Here is a 20,837-nt window from a genome sequence, read left to right as displayed (position 1 = left end):
AATATGTATTCTTTGATTGTTAACTCACTGGTGACAACGGCATCAGCAAATGACACAACCACTTACCAGGGTATTTCAGTACTCCCAGGTAAGCACAGTCCCCCCTCCCCCCTTTCTCAGGAGTATTATGCAGCATTTCCCTCTTCTGGGTAGTGCCATGCATTGATCCTTCTGGGTATTTGGTCTTTCCATCTAATGCCATTGCATCTGATACCATTACATCAAATTTTTACAATCTAAAAACTTTGCATCTAATTCATTTTTTGGTGTGGGGGGTAAAGTGTACATTTTTGTTTAGGTGCATTACAAAGGGTAAAAAAACAGGGGTTGGGGAAAGGGTATAAAACAGAGTTTGGGCGGCCACCCAGCATTAGATGCAAAGTTTTTAGATGGAAAAAATGTGATGGTATGGCATTAGATGTGCATTAGATGGAAAGACCATAAACCGTCCTTCTGCATTGACTCTACAGTCCTGCGAGTGATCTGAAACTCTGTCCCCGCCCCTCATTCTCCTTCTTACCTGCACACAGCTTTCATGTGCACGTCACATGTCTGCCCTCTGCCCTTCCCACTCCTCTGTTGCCCCTTTGTGCTCCTCCACCGCCTCAGGTCTGGATATCCTGGCTGGGGCACAGTACGCCACTCTTGGGACACACCTTTGTGCTGTTGGACAACTACGGCGTTGACTGGAGCAGTGTAAAACACACGACCTAACATAACATACCGCATACAATTCTTTTTTATTAAATTGCAATGCACTATTAAATCCTAAGTGTTACTGTTGAGTCTTTTCTTTTCCAACATCACATTTACATAATATTTGCCAAATGTTTCGTAGGTGTTTTTATCCACTTGAATAGTGACCCCTAGCAAGTCTTGAGGGTTGTTTTAAATGATAACAGATTGGACACTAGCCTTTCAATACACTATGTTTAATGTGTTTCTATTGTGCAGTGCCGGGTTTACAGTAGAAATAAAAACACCTTTGTAAAATGTATGCATTTAAAAATCCATTTTTTTAAGCAGGGTAATTCCTTTGAATTTCAATCCTTGTCATTTTTCAGTTCATATAAACAGGAGTGCTAACTTTGGGGCTCAAACTTACCGCACAACCTTTGACACAAGTGATGTCATGGGACGTAGCATCACAGGAAGTGACATCCCAGGAACGTGCTGCCCTGGTTAATGACTGTCTGTTTCCACCAACACTAACTACAAGACTGGTTTGCTTCTGGCTGGTTCACTTCTGTAAAGGGGCAGGTCGGATCAAAATGATGCCATTGAAGACTGCCCGAAGCAATGATAGTCGTCAGGATTAATTCACAGCGTTGAACCCACCGTTTTGTTGTGCAAAAAAGACTCACAAATGGAACTAGTTGTGCACCGAGTTACATTGCATTACTTCTGATTTTGTTCCACGTCCCCCCCTCCTCAGGATTACTTTTCTCATAGAGCAACCTTTATTTTTCACTTGTCCCCAAGAAGGTGTACCCGCAGAATAGATCATTTGAATATAATGTGTAAGGTACCTCAGTTTGTTGATGCACCTGCAGAATCAATCGTTGTGCAAGCTGCTTGCCAAAGGTTTGTATCCTGTATTTTGCTAATCCTTCTGAGGCTGAACACTAAATTGGCTCATGTCCTCCTCTCTGGGAGGGGTGAGCAAGCAGCAGACAGAGCTCCTAGGGGCTACAGCCCTAGCAGAACGTTCCTCCCCTCCCCCCCCTGGCAAAAGTGGGAGCAGCAGGCAGCACCCACATGTCCTGCATGGTGGAGGAGAGGGTTAGGAAAAGTAAAGCAATGTGTGGAAGGAAGAAAGCTCCACCAATGGCCCACACGCAAGCTGTGCAACAGATGGAGACCCTGTGGCCAATGCCCCCGGGCAGATGGCGGTGCTAAGATTACAGGAAGGGCCCAGGAAAGCTACCCACCTGGCAGCAAAGCATTATGCTACTAAATATAACATTCTCTTTCGGAGGGTACCTAAATGATGGTGCCATGAGCAATGACCAAGCAAAGGGGCATGGAAACCTCCAGCACCCATGCTGTCTGCACCCCTGCATGGAAATGACAAACAGGGGAACACTGATCTGTAATACATAGTAATGCTGGTGCTTACGTGCACCTTTACCAGTTTCCGTAAAAGAACCACAGCACCTTCTCTGGAGAGAAAATGCAGCAATGGTGGGTGATGCTGGAAGGGGTCCAACCCCCACTATGAGGACATGATATCAATAACCTATTTAAGTATAGCAAGCCAGATTCTGCTGAGAGAGATATTGTTATCCAACCCGGGAGGACTCTTGTAACGCCAACTCTTCCCGTTATAGTGATGCCTTTGGAGCCGTGAGCAAATCATATTGCTACCTCGTTCACCCGGCAGCAGCATGCGCTGAAGGAAGGTGACGCACGTGCCCACGACACAAGCCATAAGAACTACTCCACCAATCAGAGAAGGATTTGAAAAATGCATATCCATTTAATTTCATCATTTAATTCTATAGGTCCTGGAAATGGTTACTTCTTATTTTGTGGAAATCTAATGTTTCTTCTTGCATCACTAGAGCGGCGTTATTTACTTCCGCGTTCATTGTTTTAACCTTGCAGCACGCACTTGCACGTAAAAGGTAAGTAACTGTTCGACAATGTGTATAGATAACTATGGGCCCGTGAGTTCTCGATATCTGAACTCTGGCCTTACACTCTACAGAATATTCGATTTCTCTTTTGAAACTGATGCCAGAACCATCACAAGATGACAAAGGAAAAAGTAAGGTCGTGCTATTCACCTTAATGTTCTCGAAGTTGGAGATCTTCCCGGGGATGGAGCTCAGGAAGGCCTGCAGCCACTCGCGGGCCTCCTCCTGGTCGCTGGGGGAATCCTCGCGCAGGTAGTACACCAGCCGGACGGCCACAGCCTTTTCCACCACTTTGGGTGATGCTGACTTGAGCGTAACGCCCCCTAGCGACATACCTAGGAACTGCCGGTCTATGGACATGGGAAATGAGATGTTCAGGCGTTCGATGGCAGAGGCGCTGCCGTTCACCGCCTGGAGCAGCGGGTTCGCCGCGATACAGGAGTTCCCACTGCGGGCGCACAGCTGCTGGAAGGTCAGGTTCTTGCTGGTCGCCTGCAGGTTCCTCACCATCTGGTCCGCATCCAGCAGCTCCTGGAAGGCAGCAGTGGTCAGGATGTTTGTCCCATCTTTGGAAACGGCGATGAGGGCGGCGTAGGTGCCCTCCGTGTACAGCCTCTGAGCAGAGAAGCGCCAGGAGTCATTAGTGGGGAAGAAGTCCCGGATGAAGGCCCTCTCACTCTTAGCGGGTCCCCCGACGGGTGTGAACTGCTCCTCTATGTCATTAGACAGCCTCTGGGGCAGGAAGTAAAACCCTGCTCCCAGCCCCGCAGAGAGCACCATGGGTAAGAGCAGGAACCACCAGGGGTGCCTGGCGATCAGTGCCCCCAGCAGCCCGAACCCCCTAGAGAGAGGCCTCTCAAGGCAGTCTGTGTGGCACCGAGACATGCCACAGTCAAGCGCTCCACTTCGGAGCTGAAGTGACACTAACAGTCAGCCCAAAACACCCAACGATTCTAAAATGAAATGCCACCGTACAAAATAAAAAGCAAGCGCCTTGAACACCTGACTTCTATTTCCAACAGCCCGGTTGATGTGGTCTGCAGGGGCGGCACGGCAGAGGCAGAATGACGAAGAAACAAGGAGGAAGCGCAGAAATAGGCAGAAGAACCCGTAAACACAGGGATCGACTTTAATGCACTGGGAGGGTTCCTAGATTTCTTTGGAAACTGACGCATTTGCAGATCATGCTTTGACTAATTTGTTTGTAGATAAGTGTTATTAGATAAAGAAGAGCAGACTAATTATAGACTTTATTGACCAGGTTTATGGCTTCAGGATTAGTGTGACATTATTTGCCTGGCAACTTTGTTCATAAACCTGGTGAGGTCACGCACATTTTCTTAACTAGACAACTGAAGCAGAAACAAAGAGCAACAAAACAATCCTCGTCTAAATTACTTTTGTTCAAATATAAAAAAAAACATGTGTTGAAAATGGCAACTATCTACTTCTGCTTTGTCACGTTAAATATAAATATGATATATGTTATTTCCCATCAAGAGCTTATTTTATATGCGAATTGCCATTTTTAGGTTATTGCCTGTTTTGCAGTATTTATCATGAACTTTAAGAGTGAGCCTACTCACAGAGTCCACGCAGCAACACACACAAGACACCATATTACGCTCGCAAAAATATGTTTTATTCACGTTACAAACAAAATATATTGTAGACTTCACCAGAATACGTGGAACTACTTAAATGTAATTCACAAGACTCACCAATAAACTAAAGGGCACCTGGCACTTCCCTGATTTATCTAGGCAGAAGGATATGCATATCACAGGAAAAGAATCAGTGCGAGTCCGAATACAATGTGCCATCTTAGATTAAGGAACTTTTTGGGGCTATCAACTTCGGGACCTCCGCGACCTGATTCGTGTTCAATTTAGACAGGTGTTGCATTGGTGCGGGAAACAACGGAGACACTGGGGCTCATTCCGAGTATGGCGGTAAGGGATAGCGGCCACCGGTAACGAGACCGGTGGCGGTGATCCCTTACCGCCATACTCCGAGTTCCCTTTGCACCCTCGCCCTTAACGCCTGCTTTGAGCAGGTGTTAAAGTCGAGGGCGCAAAGGGGCCTCCAAGCCAATAACGGTGACCGTAATGAACGGTCACCGTTATTTGGATCTTCCCCATTCCCATTGAGCCCTATGGGGGCTCATTTGGGAATGGGGAAGAGCCTTGGTGAATGGGGAATTACCGCCCCGCCAACCTTGGAATGGGGCGGTAATTCCGCCATCCACCAAGGCGCTGCCGGTCCGGGTACGGCATCAACCAAGGCGTTAATAGCGCCATTGGTTAGCGCCGTACTCGGAATGAGGCCCATAGGCCCTCATTCCGAGTTTGGTGGTAGTCATGGCGCTACTTCCGCTGTGACTGCCACCAATAACGGTACTGTGTCCGGTTTGGTGCAATGGGGACTTACCGGTTTAGTCAGACCTTGGCGGGACTGGTAAGTCCCCATTCACCAAACCATTCCCCATTCCCATTTGAGCCCCCATAGGGCTCAATGGGAATAGGGAGGGTGCAAATAACGGGCTGGCGTATGTCAGGCCCGTTATTTGCACCCTGGTCCCTTAACGGGTCCCGTCCACAACGCCAAGTCAGACCTGGCGTTAAAGGAGGGACCCGCTAAGGGACCTCGTAGTAGGGCGGTAAGGGATTACCGGCACCGGTCTCCTTACCTGTGCCCGGTATCCCTTCCCGCCCTACTCGGAATGAGGGCCATAGAGTTCCTTCACTCCCTGCGAAAAGAGAAATGAAAGTGTTTTTTCCACACACACGTTAAGCGCCACAAAAACTTCAGTTTTGAATGATTCTAGGTCGGTTGTACAGATAGGTCGAGCCTCAATTAACGTGTTCTGCAATTCTTTATTGGTGGCCCGTTGTGATTACACATGTTTCGGCACTTCTCTGTGCCTTTTTCAAATCAGGGCATGTCCTTGTTCTTGACAAAATTAGTCTTTCTCCATGGTTCCAAATGAGATGCATTGTCATGGGTTTAAATCCCACCTGAAAACTCAATATTCTCGCGTCGGTTGCAAGGGCCACCAACAAAGAATTGCAGAACACTTTAATTGAGCCTCGACCTATCTATACGATCGACCTAGAATCATTCAAAACTGAAGTTTTTGTGGCGCTTAAAGTGTGTGTGGAAGAAACACTTTCATTTCCGAACTCTTTTAATTCATTTATAATGTAAAAAACAAATAAATGAGCATTCCACCAACAAATGTAGCACAGTACATCTTATGAGTGACACAGAAAGATATATAACATTCATTAAACGTAGAAGAACAATGGAACATACTTGTTTGTACAGTGCACAAGAGGTAACTCGTGTAAATGCAGACCGGCCCCTTTACATTCTCTGGGGGTTGTATGTACAATATACAAGCTCAATCAATCCGATGGATGTACAGTGTTAAAAGTAGACACTGTGTTGATATGGGATCATCGACACAACCGTGTTTCGGTCTTCAAATCAGACCAGGGATCTCCTGTGGTAGTGATCTAGAAAGAGCAAATAAGGATCTGTGAGCGGAAGGGGTCTCTATATACGGGCATGTTTGAACAAAAGCATTAATGCTTATCGATTTCTTCAAGGAGCCCATGATGGGCGCTAAGCTTACCATGCAAGGAGGATTTGTGCACGACAGACGAGAATTAAAAGGCAGTGTAACCTGTATCTGTAATGCACAGAGGTGTTTTTAGCAATGCGCCTGGCCTAAGTGATAGATGCAGGGCCAGTGCGAAAAGATGAATAAACATTACCTGGGGGTTGATAGCAGGTGGATTGTGGAAAGCGCTTTTCGCTGTTCGATTGGGGCGTAAGGTGCATGAAAGGTATACAACCCTTAAATAAGGCTTTTACGCCTTCCATGCATGCCGTGACACATTTTAAATCATTTGTATGGCGGAGAGGAGGGGCAGAATGCAACTTGTGTTTCTGCCACCTTCCTGCCTCGCTGACATAAAAATGCTCTAGCATTTGCGCTGGCATGGATGTCAGTGCTGGAGCAAATGCAGAGGACCCCCATGTGCTCTGCCGGCTTTATGCACCAGCAAGCCAGAGTTCTGCTGCCTCTACATGATGGAGGAGTAGATGCAAATATAATCCCATTTAATACTATTTACTTCACTAATGTGAGGCACCTGTTCTTGAGATTGCCCAATCAGACACACGCACTTATGTAGAGAACTTCTGTGACCTGTGTCTTTCTACCTGGTTTATTTGAAAGAGGAGGATCCTTTCTGCAGTGTTTCTTTGCAGACTTCATTTAAGGACTTTTGCCGCGCAGAGCACGGTGCAGAGTGGGGAGACGAGTGGTCTTCTGTGGTCCTCCGTGGCACTCAGACTTAGAGATGAACTCTTAAGAAGATGAACTCTTAAGAAGTCGCAAGCTACAAGTAAGTGTTGTCTCTCCCTCCTTCCCTTTTCTCCTTTTTTTGGAGGAAATTATAATGTATGCCCTTCGCAGTCTCGGCAAACACTCCAGTCAAAGCATTCACGAGCAAATGCTCAAAATAGCCCAAGAATTTCCCTTACCGGTTTTACCTTTGGAGGGAATTAGTCTTGCTCAGCAACCCTGGGAATTACTAATTGACAATTCGACTAATGTTACTGAGTCTCTCTTGGACCCACACTGGTTAAAAGGAAGTTCCCTCGATACAACATCTATTAAATTATGGTGAACAAGAATCTCAGACGGACTCAAGAATGCCCGAGACTGGAATCACTCCTATTCCTCAAAGAGGCATTTTCCCCCTTTTTTTTATACAGATGTTGAGAAAGAGGACATGGATGTCTTGATTACATTGTATGAGACAACGCTGATACCTAGATCCAAGTGTGGTCGCCCCCCTATGTCCAGTGATATAAGTACAGTCTCTAATAATACTACACAGCCTGCTTTACTTTCCCTGAATCAAGTCATTTCTACCTTCTCAGCTCTTTACAAGGATATACAATGAAGTCAGGATGCACATATTAGCATTGACTTCAATACAGAACAAGTTGGACACTTTGAACAAAAAACTGGGATCGACCGATTTCTCACAGAATAATTACCAAGGCGGAAAATCAGACTTAACACAAGCTATGCTGATGCTCCAAAAGGATCTATCTCAGATGCAACAAGTGACTCCTATGCAACCTGCACAACAAGAGGCTAGATGTCAGGCGCTCATCATGGAAACCAACTTGGAGTAATGAGGGATACCAGGGACACTGATACGATAAATGGTTATATGTCGCCTAAACCAGTTGGAAAAAAAGCCATTTGGAAAATGAATAATTGTGGAAACAACAATGCTAAAATGCTAAAAAATCAAAGAATATGAAAAGTAAAGCCAACTCCAAATCGTCCTCTTGAAACTTTCTTAGAAATCTAAAGAAATTATGGCAAGAAAATGTCCACATTTAAGTGGCTTGAGGATTTAGTTAACCCAAAACATATTGTGATTGTTGACAACTTTTCAGAAGAGGAGGAAGTTCATCAAGCTGTTCCCCCATAATCCATTGGTGGAGGAGTAAGAATAATGGTTCCCAACAATCAACCACAAGTTATGGCACAGAAAGTACAACTACCAATGGACTTAGTATGTCCACCTCAACTCAAGACACAGAATGTTCAAACACAATATCAATTGCCCACCGCATCTATTGAAGTAATGCCAGAATCCATTTGTACAAACTCAACTAAAGTTGAGACCACAGTAAAAATGTCAACAACCACCGCACTCAGTATAATTTGGCTGTGGTGGAAGTGGGCCCACAGTTCTTAATCATAGGTCCAGAATTGTCCGCAACAACCAGTTGCATCACAGACAAAAATGTAAAGGCTACTCTTTCAAATTGAAAAGATCAAATTCCGGATGTGGGGAAACCCGGCTGCGACAGAGGAGTTGAAAGGAGGTTTGTAACATCTCAAAGGGAAGATCAACTAAATGGTACCCTGTTCTCCTCCTCGAGTGAAATGCTTAGGGGAAATAACATACTTATCCTTATAGAGCCAAGTGACTTGAACTTGGTTAGGACTGTTTATCAATCAACCTGGTTGGTCTCTGGGCAGCCAGAGAAACCTACATCTCGATTGTATACTATATCCAACATAAAAGAACATTTTGGTAGCCAAGATAAACTGTCTTTAGGTGCAAGTGCTATCTTCTCAGGCAGTACGGACACCAAAATTAGGTTGATCTTCAATAATTCCCTTAAGGAACCAATTGTGAATACTCCCACTTTCACCACAGATACTAATGCAATTGAGTATGTCTATGAAAAGTTGTGTCCTGTGGAAAACAGATCACGGGTACATTTGAACTCTAATGAGCACCCAAAAACGAGGTCCATATTAAGAGGGGATAATGGCTCACATTTTGGATATACTCCACAAGGTGAGAAAGATGAACTAAGGCCAAGATTACACTTGTCTATTACAGACCTAAATGTCATTAATCATTTCTACCAGAAAACACGCCCATGTGGAAATATAGTCCCTGAACGCCCTTAGGGGGTAATTCATAGAATTCAGCGTACAAGTGGCGCACGCAGCTGGTGCACAATGTGCACGTGCGAATCTCTGCGCCAGCCGCGTGCGCTAAAATCCATTTCCGCGCACAGCGTATTCATGGATTTTAGGTACCAAAACCAGACGTGGCGCACAGTGGCGCAGTGACCCTGCTGCAGCGCCAGTTACGCCCCCAAAAACGCCCCTCACGCAAGGAAAAGCCATCAAAATCCCCAATCCAGCGCAAAGGGCTGCGATAACCCTGGACCAGTATACAGGGCCGCCACACAGCACACGGCAAGCGGGGAACGTGTATTACTGGGGTTCGCAGGAAGTTTTAAATGTGATTGGCCCTGTGCGAGTGGGGTACGTGTATTCCTGGGATGCGTGGGAAGTTTCACATGCGAAAGGGCCTGTGCGAGTGTGATACGTGTATTCCTGGGTGCGTGGGAAGTTTCACACGTGAAAGGGCCTGTGCGAGTGGGGTACGTGTATTACTGGGGTTCGCGGGAAGTATCACACGCGATTGGCCCTGTGCGAGTGGGGTATGTGTATTCCTGGGGTGCGCGGGAAGTTTCACACGCAATTGGCCCTGTGCAAGTGGGGTACGTGTATTCCTGGGGTACGCGGGAAGTTTCAGACACGAAAGGGCCTGTGCGAGTGGGGTACGTGTATTACTGGGGTTCGCGGGAAGTATCACACGCGATTGGCCCTGTGCGAGTGGGGTATGTGTATTCCTGGGGTGCGCGGGAAGTTTCATACGCGATTGGCCCTGTGCGAGTGGGGTACGTGTATTCCTGGGGTGCGTGGGAAGTTTCACACGTGATTGGCCCTGTGCGAGTGGGGTATGTGTATTCCTGGGGTGCGCGGGAAGTTTCACATGCGAAAGGGCCTGTGCGAGTGGGGTACGTGTATTCCTGGGGTGCATGGGAAGTTTCACACGTGATTGGCCCTGTGCGAGTGGGGTATGTGTATTCCTGGGGTGCACGGGAAGTTTCACACGCGAAAGGGCCTGTGCGAGTGGGGTACATGTATAACTGGGGTTCGCGGGAAGTATCACACGCGATTGGCCCTGTGCGAGTGGGGTAGGTGTATTCCTGGGGTGCGCGGGAAGTTTGACACGCGGTTGGCTCTGTGCGAGTGGGGTACGTGTATTTCTGGGGTGCGCGGGAAGTTTCACACGCGAATTTGCTGTCAGAGCGGGGTATGAGAATTTCGGGGGTGCGCGGGAAGTCCTACACGTGAATTGGCAGTGTGGGTCCTCCCAGGTGTTCCCTCTACACCCTCCACGGCCCCTGCAGGCAGCCCACACCACAGGGGACTACCCTGCACCCCTGGTCATGTCCTGCAGGCAGCCCATCCACCATGGGCATGCCCCCCAGCCAAGCCACATGTTAGCTTGCACTACCAATCACCAACTCATGTCCCCCTGCACCTCCACCCCCCAGCAGTCAGGGACACCTTCCAGCAGGCCCCCACTCATGTCCCACTCATGTCCCCTTGCACCCCCATCCCCCAGCAGTCAGGGGCACCTGCCAGCAGCCCCCCACTCATTTCCCACTCATGTCCCCTTGCACCGCCACCCCCCAGCAGTCAGGGGCACCTGCAAGCAGGCCCCCACTCATGACCCACTCATGTCCCCTTGCACCCCCCACCCCCCAGCAGTCGGAGGCACCTGCCAGCAGGCCCCCACTCATGTCCCACTCATGTCCCCTTGCACCCCCACCCCCCAGCAGTCAGGGGCACCTGCCAGCAGGCCCCAACTCATGTCCCCTTGCACCCCCACCCTCCAGCAGCCAGGGGCACCTTCCAGCAGGCCCCCACTCATGTCCCACTCATGTCCCCTTGCACCCCCACCCCCAGCAATCAGGGGCACCTGCCAGCAGGCCCCCACTCATGTCCCACTCATGTCCCCTTGCACCCCCACCCCCCAGCAGTCAGGGGCACCTGCCAGCAGGCCCCAACTCATGTCCCCTTGCACCCCCACCCTCCAGCAGTCAGGGGCACCTGCCAGCAGGCCCCCACTCATGTCCCCTTGCACCCCCACCCCCCAGCAGTCAGGGGCCCCTGCCAGCAGGCCCCCACTCATGTCCCACTCATGTCACCTTGCACCTCCACCCCCCAGCAGTCAGGGGCCCCTGCCAGCAGGCCCCCACTCATGTCCCACTCATGTCCCCTTGCACCTCCACCCCCCAGCAGTCAGGGGCACCTGCCAGCAGGCCCCCACTCATGACCCACTCATGTCCCCTTGCACCCCACCCCCCAGCAGTCAGGGGAACCTGCCAGCAGGCCCCGACTTATGTCCCCTTGCACCCCCACCAGTCAGGGGCACCTTCCAGCAGGCCCCCACTCATGTCCCCCCCTATACGAAATAAAGATGCACAATCATGGCCCACTTCTACACCAAAAAACCACATCACACCACCCCATTCTTGAGACGCAATGATTTCCCAATCCACCCCACACTGACATGCCTATCTCAAGACACAAACCAAAACTCAACTATGTACATCAACACATGTCCATCACACACATACACTGGTTGGCATTGCTTGTGTAAACCCACATTTTCACATGCATCAACCCAATGAGCGAATCCCATACATGGAACTAAAATATGAAAATGTATTATGTACATGAATAAATAAATGAAATGAAAGCATACCAAAATATCAAACATGAAATGAAAAGCATGTGAAAAAGAAGAGTGAATGAAAATGATAACCAATCCAAAAATTTTTTAAAAGAAAAACAGTCCAAACTCTCCCTCCACCAACTCAAATCCAAAGGAAAGGTAAAAAAAAGATATCCATTGTTTCATGTTCATAATGAAAAATAAAAAGAGAAATCAATCCATAGTCCAACTATTTACAATACATTGTCCTGAAAAAAAAATCCATTACTCCATGTCCATAATGAAAAAAAAATATCAAAATTAATCCATGATCTAACTATATACAATCCATTGTCCAAAATAAAAATCCATTAATCCATGTGCAAAATTACAAAAACGAAATCAATCCATTGTCCAACGATGTAAAGGGGCCATGAGCCCAACCAAAGAAATGAAGCCTACCTAAGAAACTACCTAAAAATAAAACTATATACAAATGTGTGTGGCATTGTCCATTGACCACAAATAAAAGGAAAAGGAAAAGGAAACCTAACTCTAAAAACTATTTACAATGGCAGCGGGCTAGTCCGACGGCTCACTTTTGGATGTCCCAGGCCACGGCATCATCGAACTCCTGCTCAATGTCCTGGAGGTGGTCCTCTTCCATGGCCCCGAGGGTTCGCAGGGACGACGACATGTTCTCCTCCAACTCCCTGCGAATTGCCTCGAGGCACTCGGCCTGCCTCAGAGCCCTACGCATGGAGTTCTCCACCCTGACCATTGTGAGCCGTGCCTCTTCTGCCCGCTGCCGCTCCGCATCTATAGCATGGCCTAACCGCTGCCACACGGAAGACACTTCCAGTCCTGGGTCCTCCTGCCCTCTGGCCGATGCCTGCCCCTCCGATGTTGAAGGCCCCGAGCCATCATGGCTCCCACCTTGTTGATGTGCTGCTGTGCCTCTGCCTGTGCCCTGGCTCTTGCTGCCTGGACATCCTCCTCCGGCTGGGGTGCAGTTGTTGAGGTGGCCACCCCTGCTGGATGTCCGATTCCCGACTGTGGCAGGGATGTGTCCTCGACCAGCCTGGCCGTAGGGTCAGAGGCAGCTCCACAGGGTACCCAGGTGATACATGGGTGGGAAGATGGCATGGAGGACGACTGGCGCGTAGGGGGTTCAGGTGAGGAGGGGGTCGCAAGAAGGCCCAGCACACGGAGGAATCCAGCACTGGTGACCCGTCCCAGCAGGTCAATGCGGTCAAAGAGGCACCCGAGATGACGTGCAGTCTCTTCATGAAAAGACTGCACACCAACTCGCATGCCCCGTTGACGCAACGCTATCCCGGCCAGGACAGGCTCAACATGGTCCTGGATAGCCACGTCCGCAGGGAGTGGAAGGGCAGTTGTTGTGCGCTCATCCCCTCCATGAAAACGGGTCTTGACGTAGGCATCCCTGCTGGTGCCAGATGATGCAGTGACAGGATCAGGGACAGGATTGCACACAGGCACCTCTGCGGCGGCCTGTGCTGCCTCCTGTCCCTGGTCCTGCACTGCACCACTAGCACCAGTGGAATCCCCACCTCCAGACCCCGTGTGTGTCCCTTCCACGGCCTCCTCCTCCACCAAACCCCCCACCATCCTGGATGACTCCATGCCATCTTCCTCCATCGGACCCTGTGGGGTCTCAGCTGCGCCTTCTGCTGCTGAGGAGTCCACCTCCAACCTCCGCCTCTTGGACCTACCCTCGGCAGCTGCGGCCTGGGACGCGGCACCAGACTCCTCACTCCCCGACGAGATGACAATCTGGGAGGGGAGCCGGGCCTTGCGTCTCCGGCTGGTGGTCCGATCCCTACCTCTGTGCTCCACAGCACCCTCTCCGCCCTCTTCATCAGTCGACGCTGCAGACAGGGAGAGATAGAACACAGGCATCAAGGCACTGTACATTGGACTGATACACACATGACAGTTGTACATGAGTGGCATTGCCAAACTTCAGACATGGCATCACACTCCACGACACACATGTAATTTTTACTCACACACAAGCATTTCCACAGCAATATTGCACCAGGCAGCACCATCCATACACATACAACAGCATGTACAGCCAAAGGTCAGCCTGGCATCACATGAAACACTAGGAGTGCACTAGACAGACATGCACACACGCCACCACACTTACATGCATGTCTACATCTCCTCCAACTGTCGCAGTGATGAGATCGCCATACATGTCACATCTGACATTCAGCCTTCTACATATCAGTGCACATGCATCCATGTTGCATCACAGTTGCACACTAGTCAAATACACACACATGAACATGTACACAGTGCAGATACATGCATTATGAACCACCATCCATGCCACAACCATGCCAATGTACATAAACAGAAATTGAAACATGTGTGCTCCCACACCTGCATTTGCCCAGCATGCTTACCAACACATACACCATCAATGTGTCTCACACCTGAGAGGACTCACAAGTGGCAGCCTCACGCCCATGTTCATACACATCCCTACATGGCCCGACAAAAACACATGTGCAACCTGCACACTACTGTCACACCACGACACGCACAGCGTCCAATCACCATGCATGTACTTACCGCTCGACTCCAGACGGGTCTGCCTCTCAAGGACCTGGACGTAGAGCGCTGGGCATATGCATTCCAGGACCCTCATTTGGTGGTCCGACAGCTGGCCCCGGTGCCCCTTGGCATCCACTGCCTTCGAGAGGCGCCGGGCCTTGTTGAGGGTCCTGGACCTGAAGTCCTCCTAGTGCTTCTTGACATGATGTAAGTCGCAGACTGCTACCCCCTCCGCATTGACGGCAGTCACAATGTCCATCCAGATCCTGGTCCGTCCTTCATAGTCGCCGCGCGAACTTCCAAAGAAGGCATCATACTGCCCCAGGACTTGCTCCACCAGGACACCAACTTCCCTGGCACTGAAGCTGGTGGCTCTCTGCCTCTCTGGCTGGGGGTTGCCAGTGGTGCCAGATGGTGTTGTGCCCGACATCGCAACCCCAGAGGCAGGAGTGGGTGGGCAACTTGGTCCTGGGGCTGGGCTGTGGAGCGATGGAATCCCAGTCGGGAGTCTTCGGTTCCCGCAGGGGTGGTCACAGCAACTGCACCCCTGGCTGACGTGCAGGCAGCAAATATCAGGGCACGTGGGCAGCAGGCTGTCAGGCAGCAGCAGGTGGCTGGTGGGAGCGTGCTCGGGGCTCTGGGGGGCAGTAAATCGGCCTTCTGGGCAGGAGCGTGGTCTTCCGTGTGTTTTCGCGTGGCCAGCTTGATACGGAGTGATTTGGCACGTGAAAAAATTGCACGTCAGCGTGTAATTGGAGGAAAGGCCCTTAGCACGTAAGCGCGTCAGCACACGTATGTGTTTTCATTGGACTAAAGTCCCTTAGCGCGTAAGCGCGTAAGTTACATTAAGCGCTCGGGCATTTCCCTCATAGCACGTGCTGACAGAGCACACATGGAAAAACTGCACGTCTGTGTGTCATCGCGTGTAATTGGAGGAAAGGGCCGCGTACACGCGTATGTGACGTGTACGTGTGGGCCGGTTTAAAAGCTACGTGTAGGACACCATTTCCTTGTACGTGCTTTTCGTGGAGAGCGAGTGGGTGAAATCTGTACTTCTTGTCGGTTCACACGCGATTACTTCACTTTGATTTCCTCAAACAGCATTCACTTCTTCTTTTGTCCTGTCTCCTCAGACAGGGTACAATTCTTCTTTTGGGGAAGGTGTTCTTTTTCCAGGCAGACGGTGAGTCGCGCACGTATTTAACAACTGTGCTTGCCCCGTGTGTCGCGTATCCCTTCAGAGGTCATTGTAGGCTGTGTGTATTACGCGTACGCTTATTTTTGTGTTTCTGGGTGCCACAGCGTAGTGCGGGTTCATTATTTCACGCACGTGGTCTACAAGGGGTTTCGTGCACGTTATTTTTTGATTTTGGGCTGCCTGTGCATTGCGTGACCCGTCATCTTCCCCCAGGGGTCACAGACAGCCTTGTTAGACCACTAGGGTACGAATTCCATCTAGTACCCTACCGCTTTGACCCCCAATTGCCTAGGACAATAGTTTACTGCAACTCCCATATGCACAACAACATCAGTGCCATGGTTGGGAGGCGACCAAGTGGTAAGGGAGGCAAAGGTGGCCGACCTTCAAGAGGTGGACGTGGTGGGCACGGTAGGGGACGTGGCCGGGATTTGCAGGGTGCCCCTATACCCCCATGTGTGGAGGACCAATCAGGGACACCCATGCCCCCCCATGGTTGAGGGAAACGTGGCTGACACCATCACAGCTCAGCCCCTGTTGGACCAGCCCATTGTGGCACCTGACCTGGCACAGGATGACTCCCAGGCTGACTTCCAGGTCAGCAAGTCTAGGCCACGTGTGCCGGTGCAAGTTGTTGTCACCAAGCCACGTGGATCTGGGGCAGCTATGTCATCTGCTGCCCCAAGTATGCAGGGTGGGGAGGCTGCAGGGGCAGATGCAGCTCCATCCGCCTCAGCTCTGACTCTCCCAGCCAGGAAAGTGTCGTTCCAGGTCCATCAAACTGACGTTCCCCCTACCAACATTACCCTGCAACCAATGCCTGCACCAAGACCTATGGTCATTGTGCATTCCCACACTCCTACTACCGAGTCCACCGGTGTTTCTGCCCCTACTGACCAGAGCAGCGTAAGCCACTCTGGCTCCACTCCACCTTTAAAGAAGAGGAAGAAGGGTGCTCTGGTACAACAGGCTGAGACCCCAGACACGGCTACACACTCCGGCACATCAAGAAAGCATAGCTTTAATGACCCGGAACATGATGCACTTGTGACCTATGTGTCGGCACATAGCCGCGAAATGTTGGTGACTGCAGGGTGCAAGACCACACCTGGTCAACGTAGGGCACACTGGCAGACCATCGCGGACCGCATAAGTGCCCTTGGATTTGTGAGGCGCACAGCTGATGATTGCTACAAGTGGTGGAATGACCTGAAACGCAGACCAAAGAACAAGCTGGCCTCAAATCATGCCGCTACTTTGGTGACTGGCGGTGGGTCTCCACAAGAGGACAACAAACTCACTGAACATGAGTCTGTTGCTGGGACCTTCGTCACAGAGGAACAGATCCAAGGTGTGGGAGATCTATCTGATTACGGAGCATTGTCGGGTGAGTGGCCATGTGTGTGTGTGTGTAATCCATGTCTATGTTGTTTGGGTGACGGGTTCTGATTCAGTGCCAGGTGAGGGTGTGTACTCCTGAGTGTTATGGGTCACCCATTTGCTTCCTCCCATACATTCACGTGCCTTGGATTTGGGTATGATTGTATTCCTTCTGCCCACAGTTGCCAATTAGGCACACATTAGTGCACTTTACCTTGAACTGTCATCTTGCAACTACATAGTTCACATTTTGTAAGTGTTCATTCAGGCTGATTGTTTCCACTCTCCCCTTTTTGATAGACATTTTTCTGCACTATTGCGACATATGTGCTATGTTTCGTTCATTGTTCACAGCCCACACTGGGGCACTATTTTCACATGGTTATGTTAATGATTAGACCATTCAGGCCTATGGAGTCTTGGCCTGCAGAACATTTTCATAAGGGCCTGTTTGCATGTGGAAGATGACAGGTGTTTCCTGTGATGTCAAAGGGACCAACCATTGATCGGCCCACAATGACTGTGTTATTGGACACTGGATGTGTTTCAGTGTGTGGCACATGCATATTTTGCAACACTATTCAGCATCAATCTTCGCATCATGTCGATGTGACATGGATGTGTGACATTACTCATTCACTGACATATTGCTGTAGTTTTGTAATTTACCGTGGCTATGCTACATGACATCTGTGTGGTGGCATGTGTCATGTATGTGTATTGGACATGCCACTCACAGCCTGATGTGTGATGCTAGTGCTACCCAACATGCTGCAAATGTGTTGAATATCCATATTGCTCTCCCCAGTGTCTGCCTTTTTGACTCCACTTCCAACTCTTTGACAATGCATGCATGGCAGGGTTATAGTCATGTGGGACATGTGTAATTCATGTACTGGATCTCTGACTTGTCACGGCCTATGTGTGTGCTATGGTGCTCATGCCTGTTTCCATTTGTTGTCTTTCATGTTTTTGCAGATGATGACGCACTTGGTGCTGTTGAGGTTGAGGAGATGGTGCAGACCCAGGAGGAATCTCAGACACGACCGGCACCATTGGGGGACGTGGTGTGGTGCTGGGTGAAAACCCAATGTTACTGCAGACCATACTGTCCAGGGGTGCCTCTGGGTGCACCTCCCCAGACCTCAATTCAGGTGCTGGGTCGGATGATGAGACTTATGTGCAGTCGCAGGTAAGTGTTTCTGGCAGGGATTCTGTTTGGTCCAACCCACCTGGACCAGGGGTAGAACCCTCTATGGGGATGTCAGTGTTGGTAGGTCCGCCTTTGGCTGATACGGATGCAGGGTCACAACCCACAGCATCTGATCCTGTTCCTGGGCCAGCAGATCAGAGGGGGAATGCAGTCCTGCAGCCTCAGGCAGTGCCAGCACAGCAAGGTGCAGATCGCCTTGCCCCAAACAGGTGTGGTGCCCGTCGACGCGGTGGCCGTGCGCCACCAGGCAATACTGTATGGGAAAACTCCATGTACGGTATTGCAATCCAACAGGCAGCATCAGTAGAAATGATGGCTCAGGCAATGGAGAGGGTGGCCACTTCCATTCTGCCCCCTGAAAGGCAGATGGAGCAACAACAGCAGGCAACAGACTCCATTTGCCAATCACACAGGGAAGACATGTTGGCGTCCAACAGGGACCGCCGGGCAGCACTGGAGACTCTGCGCCAATCGATATCAATAGAGTCCCAGGCCCACAGGGAAGACCTGAGGGAAGAACTACATACCCTCAGGCAGACTCTGGTTGACCTTGAGGCTTCCACTAATTTTAGGGCAGAACAGCAGCTGGAGCAGCTCACACGTTCGCTCTCAGTTGAGATGCAGGCAACACGTGAGGAGATCCAGGCATCACGCGAGGCCATGCGTGCAGAAATGCAGGCAACCCGTGAGGTGCTGCATGGGGATCTCCGCACATTAATCCTCCAGAATGAGACCTTCCAGACCCGCATGCTTGCTGCCATGGAGGACCATACCAGGGCTTTGCGTGGGCTGCCTCCCATAGTGCCACCACCTCGTGATGCAGAGGGTGAGGAGAGCGACAGCAGTTCTCCCACAATGGCATAGCCGTGCAGGCCATGGGCCCAAGGAGGTATTTTTTTTTCGCAACATCCACGCAGGTGGGTGTTGGTGTGCACCCTGTCCTCGAACGTCCTGGGTGGCCTCCCCCACCCCCCTCTGTCCCCCACATGGCCATTTTTTTTTTTACAGTGTGTTGCCTTGTGTGGCTCCCGTGGGCATCCACTGTATTCCGGCTGGGCACATGCAGGCTTGTCCTGAGTTTGGGTTAGATGCTTGGGTTCGTGAGACACACACCCCTCCTACTTCCCGTTTCCATGGGCTTGCAAAGGGTGTGACCAAGTGACAGTGAATTACACAGTGACGTTGGGCTCCCATGAGCTGTGTGGGCAGTCTGTAGTCAATACTGTGTAGACATTCCTAGTGGATATTGTTGTTGTTTTGTACACTGCATGGTGTATTGATATGTGCTTGTGCATCCATATCTTCCTCCTAATTTTCCTCATGTCTTCACAAGTCCGTCTACTTTGCAGATGGAGTTCATGTTGTATGCAGTACACTGAGACATTTGCGTGGCAGTAACACTGTACAGTTGGAAGGGGTCGATGTGCTGGCGTATTCAGGTTGTAAGACTTGCACTACTTTGATTTTGTACTGTCATATTTTGCCACTGTTTCATCCTGTGTTTCTGTATTGTGTTGCTGGTAAGTATTTGTTCATGTGTGCTGTTTCTCATTGATTACTGTGAGCATATTGTCTGTGGCCTGTTTCCATTTCGGACAGTGCACTTTGTGACACTTGTGTCATATGTTGTGCATTAATTTGGTTGCTTTCACATTGCATGACCTGCCATGGTGTGTTGGGTAGCTGAGATGGGGAGGGGTTGGGTGACATGGCACTAGTTTCATGTTGTATTTTGCAAGGGGGCAGTCATTCATGCAGCATGAATATGTGTGTCTTTTTATCACACATCATTGGTTGTCTTTAAGTAGGTAGGGATGCACACAATGTAGCACTTCCAGGTGACCAATCTGAGGCTGGTATGGTACTGACAGTTGACTGTCCCTTATGTCATCATCATTGATTGTCAGCTGGTATGTGCTAGGGCTGTGTGCACTCCGCAGGGGTGTGATTTTAGGTGAAGTAATTAGCCACCAGCTGCGTACATGCTGCTTCACCAAGTGCCCTTTCCCCTCCCATGCGCAGCAGGCCTGCATGTGGTTGGGGATGTGGGGGCACCACCATGTCCACCGGCAGGCCCTGGCGTGTTGCAACGTTGTGCAGGACACATGCTGCCACTATGATCCTGCACACTACTGGGGGAGCGTATAGTAGCTGCCCCCTAGAACGGTCAAGGGAGCGAAAGCGTGACTTGAGCACTCCGAATGTGCGCTCCACTATGCCCCGGGTTGCAATATGGGCTGTGTTGTATCTTACCTCGGGTGGCGTGGTGGGGTTCCGAATTGGCATCATCATGTGGGTGCTCAGAGGGTAGGCACTGTCCCCTGGAGAGGTGATAATGGGTACCATTAGTGGGGTTGTGACATTACTCAGTATGTGACATGCATGCATGTGCAGAGGCATTTATACTCACCAAGCAGCCATGTATCGCCATGCCGCCCAGCTTGTAGGTCCTGGTATAGGGTTGACATTCTGTAAATGAAACTGTCGTGGGTGGACCCTGGATAGTTGGCATATACTGAGGTGATGATTCCCTTGGCATCACATACTACCTGGACGTTGATGGAATGCCAGTGCTTGCGTTTTCTGTAGATGTGCTCAGATGCCCTGGGGGGACGTAGAGCCACATGGGTGCAATCAATGGCACCTAGCACTTTGGGGAATTGTGCCACCCCGTAAAAATCCTGGAT

General features: G+C 50.1%; 1 protein-coding gene across 1 annotated transcript in view; it reads right to left on the bottom strand.

Moving 5' to 3' along the window:
• Positions 1–3,524, bottom strand: part of LOC138569029 (patched domain-containing protein 3) — a 146,221-nt gene extending 142,697 nt beyond the window's left edge. The window contains exon 1 of the mRNA XM_069646743.1: positions 2,790–3,524. Within this exon, the coding sequence (XP_069502844.1) occupies positions 2,790–3,524 (735 nt within the window). The remainder of the gene's footprint in view (positions 1–2,789) is intronic.
• Positions 3,525–20,837: the final 17,313 nt, after the last annotated feature.

This window comes from Ambystoma mexicanum, chromosome 2q (genome assembly GCF_040938575.1).
Source record: "Ambystoma mexicanum isolate Mex_15411 chromosome 2q, UKY_AmexF1_1, whole genome shotgun sequence".
Taxonomy (NCBI): domain Eukaryota; kingdom Metazoa; phylum Chordata; class Amphibia; order Caudata; family Ambystomatidae; genus Ambystoma; species Ambystoma mexicanum.
Note: the sequence above shows the minus strand (reverse complement) of the source record. Positions and strands in the feature narration are given on the sequence as shown.